General features: G+C 45.2%; 1 protein-coding gene across 1 annotated transcript in view; it reads right to left on the bottom strand.

Moving 5' to 3' along the window:
• Positions 1 to 24,420, bottom strand: part of DNAH5 (dynein axonemal heavy chain 5) — a 5,174,212-nt gene that overhangs the window by 4,242,591 nt on the left and 907,201 nt on the right. The window contains exon 15 of the mRNA XM_078687662.1: positions 14,581 to 14,787. Within this exon, the coding sequence (XP_078543788.1) occupies positions 14,581 to 14,787 (207 nt within the window). The remainder of the gene's footprint in view (positions 1 to 14,580; positions 14,788 to 24,420) is intronic.

The following is a 24,420-nucleotide window of genomic DNA, read 5'->3' as shown; positions in this document are numbered from 1 at the left end:
TCTACTCCACTGAACGCTCTACGGCACTTCACTGTACCACACTCTACTCTACTGTATGCAACTGCACTCTACAATACTCTACTACACTATATGCCACTCTCTGACACTCTACTTCACTCTATACTCTACTACACTGTATAACACTCTACGACATGCCACTCCACTCCTCTTCACAACATGCCAGTCCACTACATGACACAGCACTCTATTCTACTACACTCTTCTCCACAGTACTTTACAACACTCCACTCTACTCCACTCTAAAACACTGTACTCCACTCATTGTCACTCAACTCGATAACACTTCACTTGATGACACCACTCTAAACCGCACTTCACTGTACAACGCTACACTGTACGATATTCCACTCTACGACACTCCACTCCACTGTATGACACTCCTCTCTACTCTACACCACTTCACTGTATACCACTCCAAAGTCAAAGACTCTACTCCACTATATTCCCATCCACTCTACACCACTCTATTCTACTGTACAACACTCAACTACACTCTATGATGCTGTACTCTATTATATGTTACACCACTCCAGCCTAGAAGACTCTACTCCACTGTATGCCTCTCCACTCTATGCCACTCTACTGTACTCTACAACAGTCTAACACTCTACCACTTTATGACATGCCACTCGTCGACACTCCCCTCTACTGTAGGAGACTTTCTTGTACTTTATAAGACTGCAGTCAACAACACTCCACAATACTGTAGCACACTGTACTCCACTGTATGCCAATCCACTCTACAACACTCTACCAAACGACACTCCACTTTATAACTCTCTACTCCACGACACTCCAGTCAGTGACACTCCACTGTACAACACTCAACTCTCTATACAACAAGCCATTCCACTCTACCACACTCTACTCTAATCCACTCTACGATACCCACCTCCACTGTACTATACAACCCTCCACTTAACAACGCTCAACTATATGACAGTACATTCTACAATTTGAAATATATGATCTGATGGAGACATCTGGCTACAGATTCCTTAACTTTAAATTCTCCCCAGGCACCGGACTGGATTTAGAAATTTTTCAGCAGTACCTTTGCGTGCCGGAGATGGCGTCATATGGCTCCGCGGTGACGTCGTCTCCGGATATGACGTCAATGGAGCCATATAAGTCCCCTCCGGTGCACGGACGTCAGTTTATTCTTTTCTGCGCTGCAAAGCGGATCCGAAGAAGCGTTACTCGGGCTTTCTGTTTTTGGCCTACTTCGACAACCTTTATTGCGTCCTGGAACAGTGTGCCTATGCCTTCAGGTTTTAAGACGTGCAAGACTTGTACTCGACAGATGTCGGCTACAGATCCGCATTCCATCTGTATGTGGTGCTTAAGAGAGCACCACGATTCCGAGGAGTGCGATGCCTGTAAGAGATTGAAGCCTAAGTCCTTACAGGAAAGGTGAATGAAGTTGCTGATGGCGCAGCTCTCCCGATCTCTCCTCTTCCTCACTGGAAGTTGTCGAGCTCCCGCCCTCCAGGCCACCAACATGGATGAAGGCACCCCACCCCAGTCCTGACCTATTAGAAGCCCAAAAAGGAAGCCAAAAGTACCAGAAAGTCTTAAAGCCTTGCCTGGCCCCACGATGGCCAACGCTGAGAACATCTCCGCCTAATAGTCTGGAGGATCCACTAAGCTTTCTGTGTCACTGCCCACTGATTCACTCACTTGGATGAAGGACAAAGAAGCGAGCTGAGACGGAAGTGAGAGATGTATAAAGCGGAGGCCACAAGCACAAGCTCCTCCCCTGGGGTCAACACCATGAGTGAGCGTCACAAGATGTTTGCAGCCATCACGGAGTAGCCACGGCTCTGTGAGACAATACAATACATCGGGGCAGAATAGTGAGCAGCGGTCTACCAGCGCAGGCAAAGAAGTCACGCAACCCCTCCCCCATGAAAGTTAAGAATGCGACGTACTACCAGGTAATCCCTGGCGAACACCACATGAGCAAGTGGGAGGCACAAGTGGAGAGTTGTGAGCTGTTGGCAGACGCCGCCGATTAGCCAAGGTTCGGCGAAGCAACACAGTACTACGAGGGCAGATTAGCATACTGATGATCTCCTGAGACCCTCCTGCGCATTTCAGCTTTGATGTGTCCCTGTGTGTAACCACCCCTGCTGGGAGATCCAATGCTGCAAACTCATCTAGGCTGAAACATCCCATGATGGCGACTATGACAGCTCCGGGGAGAAAAGCTGAGACCTAGCTACTTTTGTATGATGCCTGGTGGAGCTACCTCGCTAGCTATGGGGGAGATTGTCTTGGGCTCCCTCCTTTGACTATTCACCTACCCAGCCGGACTTCGGGCTAACGCTCCCGCGTCTCTCCTGACCTTACCTTCCCCCTCTCCCTTCCCCCAGCACTCCCCCCTCTCCATTCCTACTCTTTCTAGCTTTTGTCCTCTGCCCTCACATGCCCTTGCCCTTTGTCCCCACCCTGTTTTTCTGTGAACCTCTTCCCTCACCACTTGAGACTGAACTATTTTGTCTGATGCCCGATGGAGCTACTTGGTTTAGCTATAGGGAAGATGGGCCGTGGATTCCCTCCTTGGTCGTCACCTACCCAGCCGGTCTTTAGACAGACTTCCTTTCGTCTCTACGATTGTCTCTTGCCTTATCGTCACTTTGCCTCCTCCCCTACCCCCCACTACTTTCTCGCTCCTCTCTCTCCTCCCCTAATGTATTGCTGATTGTTTGATATAATGTTTACTTGTTTGATCTTTTCCAGGTATATTGTTGAACCACATTGTTGCACTTCCTTTCGCTTCTCCTGTCGTCTCCTACCGCATCCGCCTTCTATTTATGCCTCTCCTTCCCTCCTCTCTCAATGTATTGAGACTGAACTATTTTGTCTGATGCCCGATGGAGCTACTTGGTTTAGCTATAGGGGAGATGGACCGTGGATTCCCTCTTAGGTCGTAACCTACCCAGTCGGTCTTTAGACAGACTTCTTTTCGTCTCTCTTTATTGTCTCGTCCCTAGCTCCTATCCCCTCTCCCTCGAATCTCTCCCCTTGCCTGCTACTCTGCCTACCCCCCTCTCCTTTATGCCCTTTGACTAAGCACTGGAAAGATCCAATATTTATACTCTGGAGTCTCAGCGGACCCGCTGAGCGAGTCCACTGCGCCAAGGGAGCCACTCCCACTTAAGGTATGGTATGGCACCCATTGCCAAAGCACTCCCCCTCCCCTTTCTGGGGAAGGCTCCAGTGTGTAGGCCTTGGAGTCTAAGAGACCCCTCTGAGAGAGTCCACTGCGCAAAGGGAGCCTCTCACAACTGAGATGGGGAAGTAATACCACTTCCCCTGGGATAACAGCTTACTGGACTTTGGACGTTTGCCTTGACTCGTCTACCGGTTTGTGTCCCCGTCACCCTTCCCCTTCTCTTCCCATGCTGTGTCTCTCACCCTACCCTCCTCTTTCCTGCCTTCATTATCTGTCTACTTCCCCTGCTCCAACACCCCCTCCCCTGAATCTCTCACCTTGCCTGCTTTTCCCCTTACATATTTGTGCTTAATGTTTATCTCGGCCTTACAAGTAACTATGTGGCCATGCTCTAAGAACTATGTAACCTTTATAACGACGTACCCTGTAACTATGATCTGATGCTCATGTAAAGCGCTCTGATACCTCCGGGTCTAGCCAGCGCTATATAAAACTTTTGAAAATAAAAAAAAATAAAAAAATAGGTGACATTGATCTCCTGATTGCTCTGAATTTCCTGCACAGGGCTGTTCAAGGAGCCTTTCCCATGGACATCGCTCGTCCAAGTAGCTGAAATCTCATTGGAAGGGAACAAGGTCAAGGAGGTCTTCGGCCTCACATAGCTGTGACGTTGTTGCTGGTTCTTACCAGAGGAAGTAGCCCAGGAGTCGACCCCGAGCCTCCCTCCTTATCCTGGAGCAGGGGCGACTACGACCCAGATGCAGGCTTATTTTCATGCTCTGCAAACTTTCTTTGGGTCTACACCTCCCCCTGGTGCGCCTTCGAGCTTCAAAGAGGTTGAAGGGATCCTGATCGGGAGCACGCTCGTGCGTTCGCCCTCTGTGCAGGTCGAGGACCTCGGCTCCATACCTGGAGTCGTCACGACGTCGAGAACCAGCCTGGTGCGGCTTCCCTTTGTGATGTCGGAAGAGGTGGTCCCGACGTCGATCAGTGCCGGAGACGCCACTTATTGCCACTACGGTTCCTGCATCTTCTCCTTTACAAATTGAGGATGAGGCTGATTATGTTTTTAATTTGCCAGTATTGCAAGAAGACTCTGCGGACCCTGTTGATGTTGACAGCTTGATTGGTCTTGGTCAGCCTCAGTTAGGAGGTTCTTTGGTGACATTTAGGAAAGATAGTAGCCTGCAACTGTCTCCTAATTATGATCTGGTTTCTCTGCCATGAATGCTGATGGAGGCTAGTGTTACTTTCGCTGAGGCTATTAAGAGAGCTGCTGGAATACTAAAATTGCAGCTTCTGTCGGTGACTTTGTCATCTAATCCATTATTGGATCTGCTTTATCAGGGCGGCACAGATATTGAACCTTCTTTACCTTATAGAGAGTCTCTGTATGACATTCTTCTGGGTACTTGGGCAAGGGCAATGTCAGGTATCTCTGTTGATGGTGCTATTTCGGATCGTCATATTCCTGCTCAGGACAACCCTGCTTGTCTTTCTCGTCATCCTACTGATAAAGGGTTTGTTGTGCAAACTACTACAGCTTTGCCAAGTTTGGAGGCTTCTCCCTTGCTTCCGCCAGGTAGAAAAGAGTCTAGGTGGTTGGAGATGTGTGGCCAAAATATCTTTGCCTCAAATAGTTCGGCCTTGAGGTCGTTGAACACATCTTGTGTCTTAGGAAAGGCTTCCTATACTTTGTGGGACTCTGTCAACCAGCTGCTTCCTTTCCTTCCTGAAGGCTTCAGGGCTACACCCTCTCAGCTTGTGCAGGATGGCCTGGAGATGGCAAAGTTTAATATTAAATAGGCGATGGACACAACAGATTCTATTGGCAGAAATATGGCAAGATCAATTGCTCTCCGAAGACACGTTTGGTTGTGTGAGTCGAGATATTCTGATAATGTCTGTGTGAGTTTGAAAGACTTACCCTTTTATGGAGTATGTTTATTTGATAGCCATGCTGATTGTGCGGTACAACGCCTCATTGCTGGCCATTTGTAATTTGACCTTATTAGGTCTTTTGTTTATTTCTTATGTATCCATGGCTGTGGTTCTTATGTTTAAGGATTATCTCCTTCCTCTGCTATGTCTTATAGTGTTGAAGTGTAAGCACTACTTTTTGAATATAATGAGAAGATTTGTCTCAGGATTTTACTTTTTTAATCTCCGGATGGTGTTTACAGCGGTGTATCTGGTTTAATATTTAATTTTACTCTGAGCAAGAGCCTAGTTTAAAGAGGTCATACCACTTATTGGGTATGTGGCTTACTCTAGGTGGAGTATTGGTTTGCTTTTAGGGACCCACCTATGGGAGGGTTTGGGAAGAGGGGTGGCTACACCCATTTCCTTTGTCCAGTTTCACGCCAGAGCAGGGGCTGGTAGCCCCTGCAACCGGTTTCAACTGTGCTATGCACAGGGACACCAAATGTGCTCCCAGTGCCCACTTCAAAGCACTCTCAAAGTGCACCCACCCAGCCCCAATACACAAAAGCCTGTATGGGAGGTGGTTACACCGCCCTGTGACAAGAAACCTATTGTCCAGGCCGCCCCTGCCAGAATTTCGTCCAGCAGCAGGTGGCCAGTCTCGTGTCTGTGGCTGCAGCATCCCTTTTGTGATGCCAGGGCTCTTTTAAACTATTACCTGGTTAGACCTGTGTGTACATGTCTCTCCCTCTAGAATTCTACCCCCGACTAGTTAGCATTTACCACTAGGTTATAATGCACTTAAGAGTATATGCTCTGGCTGCATCACAGCCTCAGAGAATAGGCTCCGAAAGCTGCAGAGGGGCCCAGCTCATGCATGGGCACCCTCTCACACAAAACCAAGCACTCTGCCTTCAGGATTGATAAGGCCTGCCATAGGAGTGACTGATAGGTTTATATGTGTCAGTGATTAAAGGTAGATATAGGTAACCTATATCTTGGTAAGGGGTCCATGCACCACCTTACCCAGGCTGCAGTAGCAGTCCTGTGGTGTCATTTTAGAAGGTTTCCCAGGGGTGGCATAATACATGTGTCAGCCCCTGGTAGGCTATGTGGTACCTATGCCCTTGGTACCTATGGTACATATACTAGGGACTCACAAGGGTACCCCAGTAACCAAACTGGCGTGTACCCAAAGTACATGCAATCATTTTAGAGAGGAAGCAGCTAGGCTAGGGGTCCTGTATAGCAGGGCCCCAGCCAGACTAAAGTCGAAAAAAAGTGAAACACCAGCAAAAAGTGGGGGTAACAACAGTAAGCGGATCCTACTCTCCTACACAACCCCCCCAAACGCAGGGGCATTAAAATAACCTTGACCAGTTGAGACTTCATGTTCTAAGTGGAAATATCTGGAGTCCATCTGCACTGGCATGGTTACTCCCAGGTCTCTGTTCCACTGTATAGTCCATCCCCTGTAGGGAAATGGACCACCTCAAAAGTATGGGGAGGCACAGGGTCAAGACTGATTTGCATATGGCCATGTCTGAACTGGGGTGGCTTGGGGAGCAAAATAATGATGGATTAAACCCAGATCTGTGACTGGGGGTGAATGTTTTGCCATTGTGCAACATTCCGTCCATCATCCTGTGTGTTTTGGGGTTTTCACACTTCATCTGTTTTAGCCATAAGAGAGGCTTATGGTCAGTCTGAACAGTGAAGTGAGTGCCAAACAAGTATGGCCTCAGCTTCTTCAGAGCCCAACCCACAGCAAAGGCCTTCCACTCAATAGCTGACCAACGTTTCTCTCTAGGGGGCAGCCTTCTGCTAATAAAAGCTACTGGCTGGTCCTGACCTTCATCATTCAATTGTGACAGCACAACCCCTACCCCCAACGCAGTGCACATGGCCTGTTTCAGGTCATCAAATGCCTTTTGACAGCTGACTGTCCACTGAACTTTCTTAGGCATTCTTTTAGAAGTTTTGTCATTCAGGGGTGTCACTATGGAACCATACCCCTTTACAAATCTTCTGTAGTACCCAGTCAGGCCCAAGAAAGCTCTGACCTGAGTCTGGGTAGTTGGAGCAATCCATTCCATGATGGTCTGGATTTTGCTCTGTAATGGTTGAACCTGGCCTCCACCCACAAGGTGGCCCAGGTACACAACCTTACTCTGCCCTATCTGGCACTTAGTAGCCTTGATAGGTAGGCCTGCTTTCTGCAGGGCCTCCAAAATATTTCTCAGGTGGACCAGGTGATCCTCCCAGGTGGAGCTAAAGACAGCAAAATCATCAAGATATGCTGCACTATAGTCTTCCAGGCCTGTTAGGACTTTGTTCACCAACCTTGAAAAGTGGCAGGTGCATTCTTCAAACCAAAGGGCATTACCACAAATTGATAGTGCCCACTAGGGGTAGCAAATGCTGTCTTGGCTTTTGTATCATCAGCTAGTCTGATCTGCCAGTAGCCAGCTGTAAGATCAAATGTGCTAAGAAATTTGGCTGAGGCCAACATGTCTATAAGCTCATATGCTCTTGGGATTGGATGGGCATCCGTCCTAGTGACTACATTGAGACCCATGTAGTCAACACAAAACCTCATCTCTCTCTTACCACCCTGGGTGTGAGATTTAGGTACCAAAACCTTTGGACTAGCTCATGGGCTATCTGAGGGTTCAATAACTCCCAAATCCAACATTATCTGGTCTTCAATCCTGATACAGTCCCTGACATGATCAGGTTGCCTGTAAATCTTATTTTTGACAGGCAGACTGTCCCCAGTGTCCACTTCATGAGTGCACCAGGTAGTCCGACTTGGAGTCAGTGAGAACATATTCCTATACTGATTGAGAACCTGTCTACAATCAGCTTGTTGCGGAGCAGTGAGTCTGCCTGCCAAGGTTACACCATCAACTGACCCATCATCGGTAGCCATGAACAAGCCCATGTCTGCCCTGTCAACATAAGGTTTCAGCCTATTGACATGAAGCACCCTATGGGGGCTCCTGGGAGTTCCTAGGTCTACCAGATAGGTAAACTCTCCCTTCTGTTCAACAATAGTTTGGGGGCCACTCCACTTGTCTTGGAGAGCTGCTGGGGCCACATGCTCCAACACCCACACTTTCTGTCCTGGCTGGTAAACAGTCAGCACAACCTTTTGGTCATGCCAGGCTTTCTGTAGTTCCTGGCTAACCTCAAGGTTCTTAGTTGCTTTTTCATGTACTCAGCCATCCTGGAGCAGAGACCAAGTACATAGTCCACTATGTCCTGTTTATGGGGTTTGAGAGGTAACTCCCATCCCTCCTTCACCAGACACAATGGTCCTCTTACAGGATGCCCAAACAGAAGTTCAAAAGGGCTGTAACCAACCCCCTTCTGAGGAACCTCCCTGTATGCAAATAAAATGCAGGGCAGTAGGATGTCTCATCTACGCCTAAGCTTTCTTGGGAGACCCTTGATCATACCCTTTAAGGTTTTGTTGACCCTTTCAGCTAAACCATTGCATTGTGGGTGATAATGTGTGGTGAATTTGTAATTCACTCCACACTCCTTCCACATTGCAGTCAAGTAACTAGACATAAAGTTTGCACATCTGTCAGAAACTACCTCCTTAGGGAAACCCACTCTTGAGAACACTCCCAAGAGGGCTCTTGCCACCACAGGTGCTGTAGTGGTCCTATGGGGAATTGCCTCTGGGTACCTAGTGGCATGGTCCATCACCTCCAGAATAAATCTGTGCGAAGATGCTGTCTCCGGATCCATGGGACCAACTATGTCAATCCCTACCCTCTCAAAAGGAACCCCCACCACAGGCAGTGGCATCAAGGGGCCTTTGTGGTACCACCTGCCTTGCCACTGGCTTGACAGGTGACACAGGAGCAACACAATTCCTTTGTGTCTTCAGACATGTGGGGCCAATAATAGTGAGGGACAATTCTGTCCCAAGTCTTGTTTTGGCCCAGGTGTCCTGCTGAAGGAATATAATGGGCTAGTGTCAATAGGAAGCCCCTGAATTTCAAAGGTATAACCAACCTCCTGGCTGCACCAGGCTTGGGGTCTCTACTCTCTGAATACAGGAGTCCATCATCCCAATAAATCTTATGGGTGCCACTAGCATTCCCAGCAGCCTCAGCAGCAGCCTGCTGTCTGAGGGATTTCAAGAGAAGGGCAGCTCAGCTGCTCCTGACTCAGATCTGCCCTGGAAGGCCCCCCTGTCCCCAAGAACTCAACCTAATCAGGCTCAAACTCATCTGGGACAGTTCCTTCTTCAGGACTGCACTCATCTCCCGCAAGAGACTGATCTGTATTGTGAGGCAGGGGGGAGGCATTGCCTTAACCCTACTGCTCCTTTTCTTGGAAGGCACCTGGTCCATGTTTCCAGAATCCAGGGCCTGTTCAGTGTTAGACATTTTGGCCTGTGACCTAGTCACAGCAAACACATGTGCAGAGATACCTAACATTTCTGCATGGGTCCTGAGCTCCACTTCAGCCCAGGCTGAAATTTCCAAAACATTGCCAAGCAAGCATTCGACAGGGAGGTCTGCACTTACCACAACTTTCTTGAGGCCAGTTACCACTGCCCAGGAGAAATTAACAACTGCCAATGAATAGTCTGTCCTGACATTGCTATCACTGGTCACTTGATAAAGTTCACCAAGTGAACTTTACCTTTTTTTTCTATAATCCTGGAGGCCCACGTCACCACCTGTCTCTCACAGTTTATCGAGAGTTCCAACTTCCTCGAGGCCAACCAGGCTGGCTTCAGACCCGGCCACTCTACGGAGACTGTGATCTTGGCGGTGCTGGATGCCTTGAGAGACGGGGTTGACAAGGGTACCCCCCAGGCCCTGGTATTATTAGACCTGTCTGCCGCTTTCGACACGGTGGACCATAACATCCTTTTCCACCGTGTCGAGCAGGCGGGCATCCAGGGCCTGGCGCTGGACTGGGTCAAATCTTTTTTGACCGGCAGGTCTCAGACCCTCAGCCTGGGTACCTTTAGGGCTCCCAGGGAGCACTCACCCTGCGGGGTCCCCCAGGGCTCTTCTCTATCCCCTCTCCTTTTCAATCTTTATCTTCGTCCCCTTCTTTTTTCTTTGAGGCAGTGGGACGTTCGCGTGTTTAATTACGCGGACGACCTGCAACTCATCTTTTCTCTTAACTCCCCTTCTGCTATTCCCAATTTTCAGGCAGTCATGTCCCACATCCTCCAGTGGATGGGCCATAACCAGCTAAAATTGAACCCCGGGAAGACGGAGCTCCTCCTTCCGGGTAGGAGCGCCACCTCCTGGGGGCCACAATTCTGGCCGGCGGAATTGGGTCCCTCTCCCACCCCCGTGGCCTCGGTGAAGAGCCTAGGGGTCACAATCGACTCCGGTTTATCCCTAGGGCCACAGGTGGGGACGGTGGTCTCGTCCTGTATCTACCAGCTGCGCAGGATCAGGAAAGTGGCATCCCTCTTCACACCCGATGCCCTCCTGCAGGTCATCATGGCTCTCGTCCTCTCCCGCTTAGATTTTTCTAATGCAATCTACCACGGTCTGCCTAAGACATCGGTAGCTAGACTGCAAGTGGTGCAAAATCAAGCGGCGAGATTGGCCCTAGGGATCCCGAAGTGGCAGTCCGCCAGGCCCCTCCTGGCCAAACTCCATTGGCTCCCCGTTACCGCAAGGTCGGCCTTCAAGATCGGCTGCCTTATTTTCAAATCACTAACTGGGCCTTGCCCCGCCTTTGTGAAATCTTTGATCAGACCCTACTGCCCGCCCCGGAATTTGAGATCCTCCCATCTTCACCTTCTGACCGTCCCTTCTTACAAGCTTTGTAGATCCGGAGGCCGGAGATTTGCACACCTGGCCCCCAAGCTTTGGAACTCTTTTCCCTCTTCTCTTAAAGCCTCTAACTCTCTTACTCTTTTCCGCAAGTCCCTAAAAACCTGGCTCTTCCCTCAATCTGGTTAGTCCCTCTGCACCCTCTATGTCTATCCAGCGCCAGGAAACCCATGGTGTCAGTGCGCTCTATAAGCACCCCTTACAATACCTTACAATACAAGTATATTCTGCTCAAGAGCCACAAGGTCTTGTGTCACCATTGTGACACTTGCCCCTGTGTCTCTGTAGGCCAAAGCCTCTTTTCCATTTATCAAAGGCAGCTGTCTGTATTTGCCCAAGGTACTGGGACTCACAAAGGAGGACATATCCATGCCTCCATCCCAGATCAGTACAGCCTGAGTTGGAACTCTGACTAGGCCAGAGTCCATCTCAGAACCCAGGGTTAACCCTACTACACCCTTCTGCTGAGCACCACCACTTTGAGCTGAGCTAGGGGGAACAGTTGCCTTAGGGGCAATGGTGGCTGGAGTTGAGCCTTTGGACTTTGTACAATCACTAGTCCAATGGGTAATCTCCTTAGAGATTTTACAACATGGTTTCTTTTGGCCTTTCTGTTTGGAAGATTGGGAATCTCCACCATTAGGAGATTATTGGGGGCCTTGTGAAGACTTCCGGTCTTTACCCTTCTCCCTACCCTTATTAGGATATTGCTTCTTCTGGTCACCACCTTGGTTCGGAACTTTCTGCTTCACCCTGGTTCTGACCCATTTGTCAGCCTTCTTTCCCAATTCTTGGGGAGAGGTCAGATCAGAGTCTACCAGGTGCTAATACAAAAGCGTATTCTGACAATTATTAAGGATCTGTTCCCTCATAATCAATTTGTACAATCCTGTATAATCACATACCTTACTGCCAAGTAACCAGCCCTCCAGAGCCTTAGTAGCACAATCAACAAAGTCAACCCAGTCCTGAGTCTGAGCCTTTTGGGTATCTCTGAACGTTATCCTGTATTGTTCAGTGGTTAGGTCACACCCTTAAATCAGAGCACTTTTCAGGACTGTATAATCATCAGCATCCTCTTCTGTTACAGTGAGGAGCTTGTCTTTACCTTTGTCTGCACAGGAGAGCCACAGGATAGCTGCCCACTGCTCCTGGGGGACCTTCTGAACATTGCAGGCCCTTTCCAGTGCAGGTATCCATTTGTGGATGACATCCCCACTCTGGTAGGGAGTGACAATCTTGTTTAAATTCCTATGGTCATGAGATCTTTCTCTACCACTAGGGAAGTTACTGCCACTATGGGATTCTAGTCTCATCTTTTTTTCTAGCTCTGTCAAGTTCTAGGACTCCCTTTCTAAGGCTACCAGCTGTCTCTTTATTCTCAGCTGATGTCCCTGATTTCTCATCTGCCTTTTTCTTTTCTCCTCAGAAGTTCCCCCCGCCTGTGAGAAGAGACAGAGGTCCCTACAGATACACCAGAATGGTCAGACTCCTCAGAAGGATATCTGGGTCTTCTAAGCATCCTTCCCACTCTGCCTGGGACAACAATGCGATGGCCACCTGGCTTTTTTCTTCATCTCCAGTAGGAGCTGGATTGTCCAGGTCCAGGTCATTGTCACCTGCCTTGTCAGCATCAGAGTCTGAGTCCTGTTAGTTTGTGCCACGGGCTCTGGCTCAGCTGCTGCCCCATCCCCACTGCCTGACCCTCCAGGCAGTGAAGCCTTTCTAAGATCATCTAACTGTGTAGGGGCGTACAGTGGAGCAATCCTGGATAAAAGCTGGTATTTTTTACTTAAAAGATGTATATCATAATAATGCTTTTTGATCTTTTGAATTATTGCAACAAAAACTTCTTGTGCCCTCCTCGGATATTTCTAAATATGAACAGTTGTGTAACTCTATCCTTGATTCATTTCCAAACAATGTTCCTTTAAAGATCACATCCGATTTAGAGATTTATCTTCAAACAATAGCTGCTTCCTCACACGCTGAATTAAAGTTCTATTAAAAAAATGGAACAATTCTAAAGGAGATACAATTCTCTCTCTCTCTCTCTACTATTTAGAATAAATAACTCAATATATCTCTCTTTAAAGATTTATGGAAGAAAATATGGTTGATGAATATTTCTGGCTGGTTGCCTTTTTTCTTTATACCAAACACATTCTTTCATTTTATTAAATGTTTTATGGACTCCTTTAAGGTTTTACAATGCATACATTTCAAATTCTCCTAATTGTTTGCATTGCAATATGAATCCAGGCTCGTTAGGACATATGCTTTAGGAATGCAATGTATTGGAAGGAAGTTTGAGATGTTATCACAAAATTCTTTACACTTTCAGATAATATTTCAAATGATATGCTGATTTGTAATTCTCTTTCGCTGCCTACAAATGTGCCTGGTTTAATTAACAAACTTTTAGACTTTCACATATCTGCTGCTTTAAAATGAATTAGTACTCATTGGAAAAATGCTTCTTTACTATCAATTCATGCATGGTTTTCATGGATAATTTTTACTAGAAGAGAAGTCAATTTGACTCTGTCGGGTGTAGTCCATAACTCATCAACTTATCACTTATTTTGGACACTGATTGATGAATATATTGTCCTTTATTTATGGATAAGTTATACTAATATATATATATATATATATATATATATATATATATATATATATATATATATATATATATATATATATATATATATATATATATATATACATATATATATATATATTTTTTATTGTTATATTGTTATTTACGAATTCTAAAGTTGATGTAAGTAACTATATTAAGATTTTCATGTATTGGCATTTCTGATTATTCCTTTTCTTTTAAAATGTATTTTCCAATTTTAATTATATAGGTACATTTCTCACTTCAATATTAATCTGTATTCTTCTTTGCACCTCTTTCGTTGCTCTTTTTTGTATTGTCTGCTGCTCATATTATAAAATTCGATAAAATATTTTGAATGATACTTCATCTCATTACAGATTTCTATAACAGGCAGATATTTGATTCAGTCTTATAGACAGCAATCCATTAAAAACCCCAAGGAGAACCGTTTTCCCTGATTTTGTAACACCGACGCTAGTACATACTGCCCTGCCCTGCTATAATCTTTGTTACTGAAAATGTATATGTAGTAATGTGACGCTACACAAATGAGTAAGTAGAATTACTTCTTTATTTCTTGTAAGACTGGAATAGGCACATCCCCAGCTGCAGGCCCTGGGTGAGACTCAAGGTTCCTCAGTCAATGTTCTAATGCCACCTTCAGTAACGTTCTAAGGCGGTACCAACCAGGGAGGGGAAGGAGGGGGGGAACCAGGAAAGGGAAATACTAGTGGTAAATTACAACAGTATATATATTCATTTATTCCCTCCCCTACACATTCATCCTTCATCTCTGTGGTAACTCGTTGTACCTCCCTCCCCTACACATCTTGGTGCATTCTCTTTTGACAGTTTAGAATGATGGCATTTGTCGATAATCACCTCGGTCTCAAAGATAAGCGTGTAATGACTTTATATAAGCCCTCGTCTTCTTTATTATACGCTGCGAGATGGTAGGCCCATTTACATTACTGTTACTATACAAAATAAAGCATAACATACAATACCTGCAGTTTGTTGTAATTATTTTTATAAGCGTCTTGTTTTTGCTGGAGGGAAGCCGCAAAAGGTGGGATGTCAAGACCCATCTGAGCAAGGCACTCCGTTTCCCGGATCAAGGTAAGTATCATGAGGTCAAAGTTTACAAATAGATCTCCTGTCTCTGTAGATTTCACCAACAAAGACGCTTGGAGACCAGATTTCGCTATTTCGACCTGCAAGGAATTAAAACAAAATATTGAAGAGCAATTACCCAAAGTGAAATTGTAATAAATACTAGGCAATGTGAAGTAAAGGACAGTAGCCATCTTAAATGTAAATCTCACTATCTGAAAGCCATTACAGCTAATTACTAAAACTGAGGAACAGACAAGTTCCAGTTGGCTTACTTTTGATTGAGATTACATCCATGTATTTCCATTTCACGTTGAAAGAGTAAATTGTTATATCCATCAGTTCCACTTCCACATTTTAGCTCAAGGAATACCAATGAAAATCAGTACAGAATGGGAAATATAAAAATACGAGCTTCGCAAACAACTAATGTTCAATAACCTTCAAATAGATACTGTAGGTAAACAGAAGATCACAATATTCCGGCAAAAGGTGCAACTTTGCACATCTTTAGTGTGGGTTAAGGTTTGAGAACCTAAGATATAAGAAATATGTACACAGCATAGATGAAACAAACACAATGACAGCTCCAGTGTCGATGGTACCACAAAGGAAGGGACACATCTCTTGATGTTCACTTGTTTGTGTGTATGCGTTTCAGACACCAGAGAGGCAAATTGACTTCAGGGAGTCAAAACAGACACAGCGGTGTAAACACAGTACACACAGGGGTTATGCCAGACAAAAAATCCCTCTAGATCAGCTAGAAGGCCACCTTCCTAAAACGTATTGCAGGCGCTAGGTGCACCTATCCGTTGGTTATTTTAGAAATAATCTGTGCAAATTCCCACCTGAAAGGTCTACAAACATGGCAGTATGCGGGTGAAGAGCAGCATGAAGTTGATATCTGTAGCCAATACTTAAGCCATTGTAAATGCTATTTTTCGGAAAAGGTGGCCTGCTATTTGCAACACCTTTCAACATAACTCATTCTAACTTTCACAAAGGACTATGCCATGTCAGCAATGACTGCCCTAAATGCTTGTAAACATCACAATGTGAATTATGTGATATTCACGGTATCTGCATTACTTCTGGATTGTGGAGGACGGTAACATCTGCTTGCACCAGTAGGACTTTCTCTGAAAGAATGATTCCAGAGAGAGAAAGAAAAACTAACCTCACATCCTGATTTTTTTTTTGTGTGTAACTTTAATCTCAGCTTGAGGACCGCCCTAGATCCACAAACCTCAAGCAAGCATCCACCCACTAGACACCAGGCACAGGTCTTTGCAGGGATGCACCCTTTGGCATGGGCATGTGCTCCTCCCAGGGCACAGCAATCTATTTGCCTCTCCAGGGGCAGTTAGGAGGTGATTACTCCATATGCCAAAATCCCACTAGCAACCAGGAACAAATGGCCAAATCGGAAGGGGCTGGGTCAGCCTGCAGAAGCATCAGGACATGCCCCCACCCTGATATAAGCTCTGGGAGGGGGGTGTTTCAGATTAGAACCCAGCCACACACGTGGGGCACAGGTGTTTTGGGGGAGAAGTGAGGAAATGCTGAGTGGTAGGAGTGTTGTGGATCCCCACAGATTCTGAATCTTTCCCTCACAGAAATGTGTGGAAAATGAGTGATTTTAGCAAAAGTTTGAAGTTTGCAAGAAATTCATTCTGGGTAAAATAATGTATTGAGATTCACATGTCACACCACCCTGGACTCCTCAGGATGTCTAGCATTCAGACATGTCTGAGTCTGGTAGGCTTTCCAAGGTGACAGCCAAGCCTGTGTCCCAATTCTGCAACAACCCACCTTGCTAAATTGCGTAATTTTTCATGATGAAAATTTCTCTACATAGTGTTCTGGGATCTTTCCTGACCTGGGCAAGAGACAAACCAACACAAGCAGAAAAACATTTTTGTTGAAAGAAGTGTGGGAACACAGAACAGAAGAACAATTGTTATAAACAGTTGTAGGTTTCTTCATTTTCTAATTTTGCAAAGTACTGTCTTGTTGGAATGTGGTTTATTAGTGGGGTAAGTAGGTACCTACCACTATTAATAATGCCACAATCACAATATGAGGCCCAGTCAAGGTCTCAATAAATGATTCCCTTGCTCAACCCTTGGCAGATGGTTACAAGCAGACAGGCTTAACTTAGGAGACAGGTGTATACAGCGGCTAAAAACACCAATACATCAAATAAGTAAGACACAACACACACTAAAAATACAACAGTTTAAAAAAGTAGGAAATATTTTCATGATTAAAATGATATCAAAAACAACAAAAATCCAATGTAGGGAACAGTAGATATTAATTTTGGAAGATTAAATACTTTATAGTGCTTAAAAAGGAAAAGCCCCAACTTGAAACATCTGGTGGCGCCTGGACGGGACACAGTTGAGTGGTAGGGACTAGTCAACTTTTTACCTTTGAACTTAGTTATTTTTCTAGAGCTTTTTCTCTCGTCGTCGCGCAAGGCACCTTGTCATGCCAGGTTTTAAGTCGACAATGGCGATTTAGTTCATTGCAAGGCCTAGGTAAAATCCTGAAAGTCTTGAGCTCCAGAGATATCAACAGGACAAACCTACAATCCAGGACGGGTCGCGATTCAATGTTGGCGGCTTGACACTTGACATCCGAGGTGTTGGCCAACTTATGGAGTTTTTTGTTAAAATTCTCCAAATTGTCTCAAACCTCTGGAAATGCTTCAAGAAGATCCTTTTGGGGTTCCAAAGTGTCCACAACACTTAACTAAGGGTTCAGAAGCTCTGAGTTGCTTCTTCAGATGTTGAGACCAGTCTCGCACAATGCACATGGCCAAATCCATTAAGGTCCAGCTAAATGTGGTCAGCTCGTTTTCTCTTGGTGAAGATGATGCAAGTGGAGCTCTTTTGACCTGCTGCTTTCAGTGAGTCCACTCTTTCACTTTTCAAAGCAAGGCAAAGTCCATATGGGCTGAAGACCAAAGTGTGCAGCAGGTACAGTCCTTAAGAGTGCAATCCTCTTGGTGCAGGCTAGAGGTTCAGCAGGGCACTCCTTCATCTTCTTGTAGTTTCAGGCAGGGATATTATTTGCTGTGCAGCTCTTTCATTTTTATCCAATGTTCTTGGGTGACAAGCAGGGGGGCACCCCTGACCAATATGGTACAGGGGAAACCCAGACGTATGATAGTGTCCTCCAAAGTTTGGCATATTCTTGTCCCAGAAAGCACTGTTTGCCAAAATCCAAAATGGAGAAAATCTCACCTGTATGTTAAAATCTAGCTAAGCCAACCAACTGGTGCTATGTAAAGCGCTCTGATACCCAATACCTTCGGGTCAAGTTTGCGTTATATAAAACTCTGTAAAAAAAAAATATATATATATATAAGCATTTACACATTTTATTTAGCAAGAGACATGTGTTTCAAAACGGTAGTCACGGTGCTAATGTGTCTACTATATACCAAGGAGGTCTGGTCAAACAGGGGGAGTGGCCATTTACTTCACAGCATATAAAAATCTGAAAAACAGGTAACTACTTTGTATGTGATCAAGGGCCTACGGGCCCGAAACGCGTCATTGCTGTTGCTGCTCACCTGCGCCATTAAATACATCTGTGGCCAGATCCTGTGGTCCGTCTCCTTTGTTTGCTTCTCCGATAGACTGGATTGGAGGTGGCTTGGGGAGTTTCTTTCTGCATACGTAAACAGAAGTTTGGTTTGCTTCTAATTACGGACCCCCTCTCCAAAAGCTGGCGTTCTCCAACAAACCACCATATTGCTGAATCCAGATCGGAATTGCGGAGAACACCCCCTCACATAGCCGAGAAAACTCTGCCTTTGCGTGGACGAGGAAATGCGCGTCACCAGGGTCGGCTGACTCAGGGTGTCTCCGGAGTATTCGTCACGCGGTGAGTTCTGAGGCAGTTCGGAGGTGGGGAGGTCATAGTGATCGGCGGGAGCGAAGCGTTAGTTGCCTAGGAAGCTTCGGCACTAAAAAACTTTGATTCGCAGGTTAACAGCAGCATGTCGGCAGTAGCGGTGTGTGCTCATGAAGTTGAGGCAGCGGAGCTTTTTGGAAATATACCGGCTGTAGCGGCCGGCTCCAAAAGTGTTCTGACCAGAAATGAAGTACGAGAGGATACCAACATTAAAGCGCTCTACAAAGAGTTGGAAAAAAAAACTCGAAGTTACTAAATGGTGGGAACACTACTCTTTATCGAAGTACTCAGAGGTGGGGAGAGTGCCGAGAGGCTTGAGGATCATGCTGGCACCAAGCTTCGAAAAGCCAAACTCGTTAATGTTAAAGGAATGGGGACAGAGTAACTTGGCAGCCTCCATGAACTTGGTGCACATTTTGATTAAATTTGCAGCCATTGATCGAGTGGAGGTTTGAAAGGAAATTGACAGACTAAATACAGAAATTGACAAGGTAGGGGTCACTGAGGTATCTAAGAAATTACAAGACTCTATGGCGGAAAGGTTACAGAAGCATGAGAACAAGATTAAAATCAGAAAAGTGCATACATTTGCGCGGGATCAGGTCGATTACGACCAAGGCCAGATTTTTACATTTTCACACAAATTCAGTGCAGCTAAACGCCAACAGTATAATAATAAAGGAACTACAGTGACCGATGCTGCAGCTGTGTCAACATCCACCAGCAATATTGAAGAACAATCCTCTAGTCTGGATAGCATCTCCCTTACTAGTGAGTCTAGCAAAGACACATTCAGCAGTTATTTTAAATTTGGAGGAGGAATTGAATTTTTTACTGAAAGAAAGACTAGATACATTGAGACCACGTCTAAAAAATCCAATAAAAACGCAGAAAACAAAAAAGACGACAGAGAAGAATCAGACGTGCCAAAAAAACAACAGCAAAAAAAGAAGAATCCAGGCACATGGCAGAGGAAACGCAAGTAAATTATAACTCTGTAATTACTCTATCCGAGATAACACTGACCAAGGCGAAGGAGCAATTATTATCGTTGGGCTTAAACTTTTGTCCGAAACAATCCTTCAAATATGCGGCAACCCGGATAGACGTCTTTCGGTTTATAAGAAAACTAAAACTGAAAAAATTCTTCTCCTTACAGAAATTAGAAATCAATGAAGAATCTGATGACCGCTCTCTTAATGTTACACCGGAGGAAGGTGGTATCATGGCAGGAGTTGTTTCTACGTTTCTATCTCTACATGATTTGGAAGCCGCGACAGCCTCACAACCGTGTGGCCCTGATGTGAACCTGAGTACCCAAGCGAGACTCAATAAAATTAATAAAATGCAAAAGGGAGCTGGACTAACTCCGTTCAAAGGTAAATCGAGTTTTGTTCCCTTGGCAATTAGAGATGCTATTGACACATTTCATGACTGCAAAACCATAGAGTTAAAACAACTATACAAACTTACCAACAGAGACACAAGAAACAAGGACAGACAACAACAAATTGATTATTCCATTTTGATGAATAAGAACACCGATGTAGTCATTAAAACTTCGGACAAGGGGGGCAATGTCGTCTTGTGGCCTAAAAAAGATTACATTATTGAGGTCTACAGACAGCTGCAGGATGAGAATTGCTATGAGAAATCTTCGTTTAAGGATTACAATAAGGCAAAAGAGTCTCTCCTCAGGCTGTTGAACAAATGGCGGAGAGAAGGTTTGATTTCGACAGAGGAGTGTAAATTCATGCACAATGAATTCTCTGTCCTCTGTGTGTTCTATCTTATCCCCAAAGTGCATAAATGTGTTAGTCCCACACCGGGGAGGCCAATTATTTCGGCTATAGGTAGTGCGGGCGAAAATGTGGGACAATACATTGATTTATTTTTGCAGGATATGGTGAAAGTGTTACCTAGCTTCGTAAAAGATACTAGCGACTTCCTGCAGAAGTTAGAGGGATTAGAATGGAATGACGACATGCTTTTAATTACTCTTGACGTAGAGTCGCTCTACACGAGTATTGCACATAGCAGTGGCTTACATGCTATTCAACACTTTTTGAATAAACGTCCTGTAGAGCTCTACGAACACAATAAGGTAATTATCAGCCTCATTGATTGGTGTCTCAATAACAATTTCTTTCTTTACGGCAAGGATGTTTGGAGACATTTACGGGGTGTGGCTTTGGGGGCCTGTTTCTCCCCCAGCTATGCGTGTTTACACATCAGCTGGTGGGAGGAACAGGTCCTTAACACACAACACCATGCATGGGTCAGAGAGAAAATTGTCAAGTACTTACGCTACATTGACGACATTTTTATTTTGTGGCAGGGAGATGAGGAGGAAGCTTTGTTGTTTGTGGAAGAAATCAATAGAAATTCCCTCAATCTCAATTTCACGTCCAAATTAAGTAAACAAGAAATAGAATTTCTTGACGTGAAATTATACATCAAAAATGGCAGACTTGATAACTACTCTCTTTAGAAAGCCCACGGCTGGGAATACCACTCTGCACGCCACCAGCCTCCATCCCAAACAAACCATTAACAGTATTCTGTATGACGAGATCTTACGTTTAAAACAGGTCTGTAGTACGCCAGATGATTTTGATAAATGCATTCATGATATGAGAATGAGGTTTAAGGCACGTGGTTATTCTGACACTATTTTTAACAAAGCGTTATTGAAGGCAGAAACACGCCCCAGAGACAGCCTTTTTCCAATGACCCCTGTTAGTGATATGGTGGAAGAGAATAATGGTATGACTGTATCATCTGAATGCCCCAGATTGATCACGGATTTTAGTAGCGAAGAGAACAAGATCAGAACAATTGTTAAAAGAAACTGGCCTATTCTACTAACTGACTCCATAATGGGTTTACAGTTACCCGATAAGCCATTGATCACTTTCCGCAGGGCCAAAAACATGGGGTCTATGTTAGACAAAAGCAGCCCGGAAACTATACAAAAAAACATGTGGTTAAAACCCACAGCGGGGTATCACAAATGCCCTAGCTATCGGGCATGTAAATTTGGCAAAAATACCACGCACTACCAAACACCTTTTTGCAGGAAGGACATTCCGATTGTTGGTAGCTTCAGCTGCAAGACAGATTTTGCAGTGTACGTCCTGAAATGCACCTGTGGCCTTAATTAAATAGGCAGTACCAAGTTACAGGTGCATGTCAGGATTCTGCAGCACCTTAGAGCCATCCTTCACAGTGATCCCACCTACCCGGTAGCGCGTCATTTTAAAAGGAAACACAACAATGACATAGCTTGCCTTTCTTACTTTGTAGTGGGATCAATTCCCAAACTTCGAAGGGGTGGCAATAGGGAACAGAGATTAAGGCAGCTGGAGACTACAATGATTTTAGAATTTGACAATAAATGGCCGAACGGTCTGAACAATTCGGAGGATATGTACACCTACCTCTGATTTGTCATGTTTTGAGTATGATCATTTTTACTGTCAATCATTGACCATCTTTATTCATTTGTTTTGTGGTCTTCCTGCATGAGCTTGTTGTTTCTTTTCTTCCATGTGCCTTTCATTGATGTCTGCCCCTAGGTAGCCAGGTTCCCTGTTACCTAGTTTACATTGAATCTCAATTGTTTTTCTTATGAAACTCTCAAAATCCATTGCTGGTATCTTCTCAGGAGGTAAACAGGTTCCCTGTTGCCTCCCATGATGGCTTCATTTCTATGTAAATATTATGAAATTTTGCCTTCTAATCTTCACTTAGTTATTTATATTTAGGGTGCACACGTTTTGCTATTTATGATGTTGTATGATATTTTAAGACTTGTGTGAACTATGAGATTTTAGCAATGTTTTTAGGCTATGATAGTCTATTCTATTGTTATTTAATCCTTGCACATGTTCCATATCGGCACATCATGCACGTGGCACTTTATTCATTAATATATCTACTTTATTGCACATGTATTTTTGCACGGCGGTTTTTTGCACAGGCGATACTTGTATTACGGGTTTTTAATAGAATGATTTTTGTAAATACATTGATGTTTGAATTGTTTCATGCACTTATTTTTGTGTCCAAATTCCCCTTGACCAGTTTTTTTGTATGTCCTTTTAAATGAACATGCAATGCTTTTAATGGATTGAATTTTTAAGGATTTAGCCTGAAAGATAATCATTTACGCATTTTATTTTGCAGAAGACATGTGTTTCAAAACGGTAGTCACGGCACTAATGTGTTTACTATGTTTATGGTCATGTGACCAAGGAGGTCTGGTCAAACAGGGGCAGTGGCCATTTGCTTCACAGCATATAAAAATCTAAAAAACAGGTAACTACTTTGTATGTGATCAAGGGCCTACGGGCCCGAAACGCGTCATTGCTGTTGCTGCTCACCTGCGCCATTAAATACATCTGTGGCCCGATCCTGTGGTCCGTCTCCTTCGTTTGCTTCGCCGATCAACTGGATTGGAGGTGGCTTGGGGAGTTTCTTTCTGCATATATATATATAGCCGAAACGCATCATGCAATGTGTTGAATAAATGGAGTTCAAACGTACCTTTGTGCTGCCTCTTCTACTTCCCAGGAAGGAGATGCTTCGGAATACATTGCGTGAAATCCCATTACACGCGGGGCTGGCACCTCTCAGCGAGTGTCTGAAGGAGGGTGATAATGGGAGTGACCCGGACCGCCACACAAATCAGAGGCCGCATGACGATGCTGTCAAGGACAGTTCATACCATATGGAGGGGTTTCGTTACTTCATCGAGGTCCCCGAGCCTGCGAGCCGATGGTATTGTGAGGCATGAGAGCGAGGGAAATGGACTCTATTTCTCAGAACAAGTGCCATGGCTTCTTTCAGTCAGCGAACATTGCTACTCGGCTGCACATTGGGACAATGCAGTGCAAGCCGAGCAAACGGACCACCGGCCAGCAAGTGTGGAACAATGCCTGCTGGGTAATGTAGTTCCACTAATGGAAACCTTGGTGCAATCCGTGCCATGTTTTGCGGACACCCTCAACACTACTTTAGTGATTGAGTCAGAGACAGAAGCTGATGGCAACAGTGGAACTATGTCGACACAAAGCATCAGAAGAAGGTAGTAACCGAAACGCGTCATGCAATGTGTTGAATAAATGGAGTTCAAACGTACCTTTGTGCCGCCTCTTCTACTTCCCAGGAAGGAGATGCTTCGGAATACATTGCGTGAAATCCCATTACACGCGGGGCTGGCACCTCTCAGCGAGTGTCTGAAGGAGGGTGATAATGGGAGTGACCCGGACCGCCACACAAATCAGAGGCCGCATGACGACGCTGTCAAGGACAGTTCATACCATATGGAGGGGTTTCGTTACTTCATCGAGGTCCCCGAGCCTGCGAGCCGATGGTATTGTGAGGCATGAGAGCGAGGGAAATGGACTCTATTTCTCAGAACAAGTGCCATGGCTTCTTTCAGTCAGCGAACATTGCTACTCGGCTGCACATTGGGACAATGCAGTGCAAGCCGAGCAAACGGACCACCGGCCAGCAAGTGTGGAACAATGCCTGCTGGGTAATGTAGTTCCACTAATGGAAACCTTGGTGCAATCCGTGCCATGTTTTGCGGACACCCTCAACACTACTTTAGTGATTGAGTCAGAGACAGAAGCTGATGGCAACAGTGGAACTATGTCGACACAAAGCATCAGAAGAAGGTAGTAACCGAAACGCGTCATGCAATGTGTTGAATAAATGGAGTTCAAACGTACCTTTGTGCCGCCTCTTCTACTTCCCGGGAAGGAGATGCTTCGGAATACATTGCGTGAAATCCCATT

This window comes from Lissotriton helveticus, chromosome 4_1, assembly GCF_964261635.1.
Source record: "Lissotriton helveticus chromosome 4_1, aLisHel1.1, whole genome shotgun sequence".
Classification (NCBI taxonomy): Eukaryota; Metazoa; Chordata; class Amphibia; order Caudata; family Salamandridae; genus Lissotriton; species Lissotriton helveticus.
This window is presented reverse-complemented; position numbering and strand designations above follow the sequence as displayed.